Below are 7,508 nucleotides of genomic sequence, written 5' to 3' on the forward strand. Positions count from 1 at the left end.
CCCTGCATTCTTCAAAGAGCCTCTAGCTTTGCAAAGGTTTGGAACTGGAGATCCAGGTGCACACACAGAGCCAGAGCTCCTCTTAGTTACCATCATCTCAGCTCCTTCCCTTTAGCTGCAGGGTCCTTTCCTGGCATCTTCTCAGATACCCCCGCCCAATCACGGCTAAATCCTGGAGAAGTGGAATCTCCACAAGATTTTCTTGGGTCTATAACAGGGGCTTGGGCATGCTCAGTAGGCTATGTCTCTCTCTCTCTCTCTCTCTCTCTCTCTCTCTCTCTCTCTCTCTCTCTCTCTCTCTCTCTCTCTCTCTCTCTCTCTCTCTCTCTCTCTCGGGGTGGGGTGGCGAATGACTAGTTAGATGTGCTTGTGGCAAGTCTCCGCCCCAAGATTTCCCCTGCTAGGGGAAGATGCCAAGGTAGAGGCACCTTGCATCTGAACTTGGAAGGGGCTGCAGCTGCCAGCTGAGGCCACCCTTTCCCCAGCCAAAGCACCGGCCGGCCGCTCTCCATGGTACTGCGGAGAGCTCAGCTCCGCCCTTCTCTTTCAGAAGGACAGCACCCGGCGTCACGTAACCCAGCCTTCTCGGGCTTCACCACCGCCTCTTCCTTCCCTTTTTCCTTCTCCTCCTCCTCCTCCTCCTCTTCCTCCTCCTCCTCGTTCTCCTCCTCCTCCTTTTCCTCCTCCTCCTCCTCATCATCCTCCTCCTCCTGCTCCCCCTGCTGCTCCCCTCAGTTCCATATTCTTCTCTTCCGCACTGTTGGAGATAGACGCTCAAGCCTGACGCCTCGGAAAAAGGCAGCAGCAGTCGCCTTATCCTTAGACCTCAGGAAATTCGCTTTGACCAATGCATGCTTCAGGTTCTGGCTCGAGCTAAAGAGAATAACCAGGCAGGTAAAGAAGCTCAATTTGGGCGCGGGGTGGGGGAGGGGGAATGGGGCGAGGCAACCTGGAGAAGGGTATCATTCCCTGTTGTAACTGGGCCAGGATCTGCTACAATTACGGAGCGAAGGATGGGTGGTGGGAGGGTGGAGGAGTGGAGATTTTGGTTGTTTTGCATGTAGCCTTTCAAATGACAAGATGAGATGGTGGAACTAGGTAGTAACTTAAAGGCTAAATGCAGTGATTTATCATCCAAAGAAAAGGGAAAGGCAGTTAGAAAACAAAACAATAAAATATATCTATATCTCTTTCTTTCTCTTCCTTCCTGATCAGAACTGACTGTGCCCACCCTTAATTTGTGCAGTAGACTTCAGGCTCCAAGAAACTGCACTGGTGTATGAGATGGTGCTTAGAGACTGGGCGGGAAAGCCAGGGAGAATTTTGGGTGTGCATTGGTATTGAGATACTTTGCAAAAGCCAGAGTCAAAAAGATAAAACCTGTAAAAAAAAAACCCATAGATTTCAGAGACTTTATGAAGATATATATTGAAAGGTTTCTTGGTAAGGTGTGTGTGTGTGTGTGTGTGTGTGTGTGTGTGTGACTGAAAACATGGTAAAATAAATGCAACTGCAGCTAATCAGCATACAGTATTGATCCATCCACTGACTTGGGAATGAATTTTTTCTAGAAACAGAAGAAAAGATTAATGAGGCTGCCAGGCAGCTTTTGAATTAGAGCGCTTCTTGTTTTGGCTGCAGTATGGTTGTTTTTCAGATCCCTTTATTTCATATTCTAATCTGTAAACTTACCAGGTCTTTCTGGGTACCTAGAGAGAATCTGTTTTCTCCATATAGATATAGATACTGTCTCTCACACAATGAGCTTCCTCTAGGAACTGGGAGAACCAGTTGACCTCCCTTGTGATAATATATTTCTCCTCCTTCCCTCCATCCTTTACAAAATGGTCAAGGTGTGCATTAGAGAAGGTGGGCACAAGAGAGTAGGCGAAAAGGTAATGTGATATATGTAAAATTAATACAAAAATAAGCACCACTAGTCATCTAGCCAGCCTGTCTTTATCCCCCCCACACACACACAGAGGGGGGAGGGAGAGGGAGAGAGAGAAGAGACACAGAGATGCAGACAGACTGAGACACACATTTTCAAATATACAAGGTGAGAATGGGCTCAAAGCACTACTCCTGTGATAGACCAGACTTATTTTGCTAGATCCTGAACATTTACCATATTTCTCATGTTTAAACATGAAAGTATACTGAATGATATGTTATTATTGATTATTTTTAAGAGCATCTTTTTTAGGTTTGGCACAGGAGTAGGCAAGATATAACTTGTAATGGCTGATGGTGAGGAATGTATCAGCCATAATAAATAGGCAACTGAGATTTTTATTACCATTTGATAAGGAGCAGTGTGAGTCTGTGAGGTGTTTGTACTGTGTCTGTGAGATTGTGTGTGTTTGTGTGTGTGTGTGTGTGTGTGGTATTGTGTGTTATTTTTGTGGTGTGCAAGTGTTTAAAGAAGAGAGCCAGTCATCAGTTTCATCTGGGGAGGAACTTGAAGTGGGATCCCCTAGCTTGATGGGTCTCAGCTGACACCTGTAGGGATTGCTCTGAACTGAATAGAAATGTTTTCAGCTCCCTCCACAAAGGAGCAGCCCCAATGCAGTACCATAAATTACTGCTAGATTCAGCTTGTAGTGGGAAAAAAGTGTTAATTAGCTAGTGAGCTCTGTGTCCAAGCTATAAATTTGGAGCATGTGTGTGTGTGTGTGTGTGTGTGTGTAGGAGATACTGATACATGGTAGGGTGATGTGTTTGCTTGGAATGACTGAATAATATATTTTAATTATTCCACAAATTGTGAGTTATTTGGTTTTAAAAATTCAAGCCCCTCCTTGATGATTTATATTTTCTGTTCCTTAGATTACAGTTGAGTAAAAGAAAGTCATTTAATGGCAGAGTGAGTGATACAAAGATATGGCTTTAAATTCTAGCATCCTGGAGCCATAACAGCTGAGGTGCCATACATGCCAACTGTTGTGACCACACAAATTCTAAAGGCTCACACCCAAAGAAGGACTTTAGGAGGAATCTGGTCACTATGCTGTTAGCAGAAGATTCAATACTCAGTTCTGAAAGGACTCATATTATGGCAGTAAGGACATAAATAAATACTGCAAATTCGTCTTCAGTTAGATGTTTTTATATAATAACAGATTGTGTATTTGATTAAAAATGAGAAAATTTAAAGACTCTCAACAAGCCACTATATTCTTGTTGTCTGGGAGACAAGTAAAAAATTAGGAATTGCTATACAAATATACCATAGTATCCTCCTGCTGAAAGTTTGATGTATTTTGCTTGTTATAAAATTTGTTATTAATGGAGGTTTGAATAAGTTGGGTTATCTGTACATGTAACTAACATACAGTATAAGTAGAAAACCTTTAAGAAGGTTTTCCATTTCTCTCCTCGTACATTTTAGAAATTAAAATTTTTTTAGAGAATTGGAAAAACATCATAGTTAAAATGTTCTTAAAATTCTGATCACTAATGAACAGACGTGGTAAACTTAAGGTTGTGATAGCTTGCTCTAAGAGTGTGACAATAAATACTTGGAAACATGAAGTCTTACTGTGAGTCCACACACACACACACACACACAAAACCCTGTATCCACCTAGATTAACTCTTTGGTTTGATAAAACCACTGGTTATATACCTGCTTTCCTAGCTGAGTAATAATTTGTATGATACTATAATTGACCACAGGCTTTAATTTTTATTTTAATTTTCTACAGATTTCTTGGTTCTTATAAAACGACAAAATAAAGTCAAAATGCATCACCAACATACAACCAATTGACATGCTGGAATTTTAGGGTGGTCTTGCAGAGACAGAGAAAAGAGAAGAGCCCTTGGGATTGATTTCACCATCTAACAGTTTCTGGCTGTTTCACAACAGGGTTTGAGACTTACCTACAGGGCTGATAAACAAAGTGAATCAGCCTGGGAGGGCATGCACAGGAAACTTGGCCTTCGCTCCAGTGGTGCTGGAAGCGCGTGAAATGACAGAAGTAGGCCCCTGAAGCTATTTTGGTGTCTCACCCTGTCCTTTCTCCTTCTGTGCTTGGAGTCAACATCTGGAGGGACCTTGAGGCCTGCCAAGCAGCCAAAGATCCTGGCTCAGTGTCGGCTACGTGTTCCTCTCTGAGAAAAGTGTCTTTCTTCTGACTCTGCTCTCCTACTGCTGGCACCAGCCCGTGTACTTTGAAAGTGTTGGTCCTGGAATAGTGAAGTACCTGTTGGTGCCACAGATGCCCTTACTTAACATCATCGGATGCAAATGGATCAGTGATCCCTCTTGAGCATCAGTGGCCGTCTTTTTCAGAACGTTGCCTCCAAAGTGTACCCCCCCTTTGGCCTGGAAGTTCAGGGGCTATCTCATAGGACTGGAGTCTCCGCTTTCCAGGTGGAAGGAGACTACTGGGAGAGAGGAAGGGGCTGCTGGAAGAGAAGAAGAAGAAGAAAAAAAGAGCTGAAGGAGGGTGCTCTCCTCTCACTGCCGCCGCCTCCCCCCTCCCCCCCACTCCTCTGCGGACCCCCTTTTCTCCCTGAAGGTGTCCAGGACCGCTTCGACCCTGTCGCCCCCGGCTCTCCCCCGCCGCTCCCCAGCCCCGAGCATGGGGACGGCGCTGGTCCAGCGCGGGGGCTGCTGTCTCCTCTGCCTGTCGCTGCTGCTGCTGGGCTGCTGGGCAGAGCTGGGCAGCGGGCTGGAGTTCCCGGGCGCCGAGGGCCAGTGGACGCGCTTCCCGAAGTGGAACGCCTGCTGCGAGAGCGAGATGAGCTTCCAGCTGAAGACGCGCAGTGCCCGCGGCCTCGTGCTCTACTTCGACGACGAGGGCTTCTGCGACTTCCTCGAGCTCATCCTAACACGCGGCGGCCGCCTGCAGCTCAGCTTCTCCATCTTCTGCGCCGAGCCCGCCACGCTGTTGGCCGACACGCCGGTCAACGACGGCGCCTGGCACAGCGTGCGCATCCGCCGCCAGTTCCGCAACACCACGCTCTACATCGACCGCGCCGAGGCTAAGTGGGTGGAGGTCAAGTCCAAGCGCAGGGACATGACGGTGTTCAGCGGGCTCTTCGTGGGCGGCCTGCCACCCGAACTGCGCGCCGCGGCCCTCAAGCTCACGCTGGCCTCGGTGCGCGAGCGCGAGCCCTTCAAGGGCTGGATCCGCGACGTCAGGGTCAACTCGTCGCTGGCGCTGCCGGTGGACGGCGGCGAGGTCAAGCTGGACGACGAGCCGCCGAACAGCGGTGGCGGGAGCCCGTGCGAGGCGGGCGACGAAAGCGAGGGCGGCGTGTGCCTCAACGGGGGCGTGTGCTCCGTGGTCGACGACCAGGCCGTGTGCGACTGCTCGAGGACCGGCTTCCGTGGCAAGGACTGCAGCCAAGGTAAGGCCTGCCCGACCCCGCGGAGCCTAGGCCTGGGCTGGGCGGGAGGCCGGTGCATGGGGCCTTCCTCCCCCGGTAGTCTCCGGGTGAAGGCCTGTCCCTCCCCGCCATGCTGCCTCCCTCTGCAGCCTCTTAGGGCCCACGCAGACCACATCTCCCCAAGGCCGTGTCCATGTGACATCCTTCCAATGGACCAAGAGAATGGTCTTCTAAAATGGTCCTCCTAAAACTCGCAGCGGAACATTGGCAGGTCCCTGTAAGCCCTAAGGCCACTGCCCACCTAAATGGCCCTCTATTGCCCTGTACCATCAATAGCTATAGTATCCAGACATTACCTGCAAGGTTGTTGACAACCGTCTAGAAGACTGAACATGTGTTTGGAGAGAAAACTAAATGGAGGATGAGCAGCTCTGGGCTGAAGTAGAGATGTGCACATGGTTGGTTACTGGTCAAAGCACACTTGACAAGCCCTGGGTGCTTTTGCAAATCTAAGACCTGATCCTGGTGTGGAAGAGAGATTTTCTTCACGAACAGGAGGCTTTTAAAAAATATTGGTTTCCATGGTTCTGCCCCAATCCCAAATTTGCCATATTTAAAAAGAATTTTCTGATTTCCATGGGTTCTTCAAGTGTGAGATAGCTCAGCTAATGTTAAGGAATGTTAGAGGTGAGAAAATGTATTCCTTGATTGGCAAATGCTTGGTAACAAAATAGAGCAGTTTAGGTGTCGCTGGATCAGGAATATTGTCCGGGCTAATGAACAGGATGCATGTGAGCCATGGCAGGAGATTTTTCAAGGATAGTCAGCTGATGACATTGATCTGAGTAGCAGAAGTAGAATTGTTTCTATGGTCCTTAAGGGCTTAAAATAAACAAAGCGCATCTAAGCATTATCCTCATCCCTTTACATCTAAAATTCTGGTTTGTTTTTTATGTATCTCTTCCACATTATTTTATTTAATTATTTAATTATTTATTTATTTATTTATCTATCTATATATCTATTTATTATGACAGTGACCAAGAACAGTATTCTTGTATGACTACAGGAAAACCTCTAAACAGAAAGTGGGTGAATGGTATTCCTAGGATGAAACATGAACATGTTAGAGGATAAGCAGGATGGGTGGTTTGGCACATTTCATTAGGTAAAATCAAGACAGCCAATGCACTTGTACTTGTAGTGAGGACAAAGATAAATTAGTATATCTGATTTGAAAAGACAGGGACAAAAAGCTCTGTGTGGCCGTGTTTTATTGTGTAATGTCTGATATTTTGAGGTTTTTTTTTTTCTTTTGGCTTTGTTTCTTTCTTACTTTTTTATTTTGGCTGATACTGTTGAAAGAAGCAAGTCTTTGTAATTTTTATTAGACTTGGCAGCTCTCTCATTTGGCCTTAAAAGAAAGGAAGGCATTATGAAATTTGTAACTGCTTAAACAGCAAAGAGACTTAGTTAGGAAGCAAAAAAAGAAAAAGAAAAAAAAAGTGTTATTCAGGAGTGGTCTGTAGCTTCCATGAGAACAGCGATGGGGCGCTCAAGAATTATTACTACTCTTTGTTTTCATATGGGTTTGTGTTAGGTACTTTGGTATAAGGAGTCAGAGATGACTGCACCCTCTGTCCCGTACTGCACTTTCAGCTCTGCTGGTGAATTTCCATGAACATAAGATCAGATTTCATGTTTTAAAAAAATGACACAAAACAATCCTTTTACTCTACCAAATCTAGCTGACTTGTAAATCATGACTATGATAGCTATAAGAGATCAATTCAGTAGTACAACTTGAAGCTGCATACATTTGTGCTAATTAATAGAGGATGGGAAATATTATTTTTATGGAAAAATACTTCTCTAGACATCCCAATGCCACTTTAAATGATAAAGAAGGCAACTTAATGAAATATTACTTCCTTTCTTAAATTAAGAAACAAACATGACACAATGACAGCTTGTACTGTGTGGGAGAGTGTTATAAATGAATTTTAAAAATATTTCTATGCATTTTAATGTAGGGATCCAAGGATCATGCATAATCAGGAACAGTTAAGACTGAAGAAAGTCTGAAAAAAAAGTAATGTTAAAAAGAAACAGAATAAGATGTTTCCAAAATACATTTTTGGCTTTTTTTTTTTTTTTTTTTTTTTTTT

At 45.3% G+C, this 7,508-nt stretch overlaps 1 protein-coding gene across 31 annotated transcripts in view; it reads left to right on the plus strand.

The window, feature by feature from the left end:
- The first annotated feature begins 317 nt into the window (after nucleotides 1-317).
- Nrxn1 (neurexin 1) overlaps nucleotides 318-7,508 on the plus strand; it is a 1,104,407-nt gene continuing 1,097,216 nt past the window's right edge. For all 31 annotated transcript variants that reach the window (XR_004114363.1, XM_031356553.1, XM_031356556.1 and 28 more), the window contains exons 1-2: nucleotides 318-894; nucleotides 3,708-5,361. Coding sequence is in view for 30 of the 31 variants with exons in the window: in XM_031356553.1 (XP_031212413.1) it covers nucleotides 4,590-5,361 (772 nt within the window). In the remaining variant the exon portion in view is untranslated. The remainder of the gene's footprint in view (nucleotides 895-3,707; nucleotides 5,362-7,508) is intronic.

This window comes from Mastomys coucha, unplaced genomic scaffold, assembly GCF_008632895.1.
Source record: "Mastomys coucha isolate ucsf_1 unplaced genomic scaffold, UCSF_Mcou_1 pScaffold6, whole genome shotgun sequence".
Classification (NCBI taxonomy): Eukaryota; Metazoa; Chordata; class Mammalia; order Rodentia; family Muridae; genus Mastomys; species Mastomys coucha.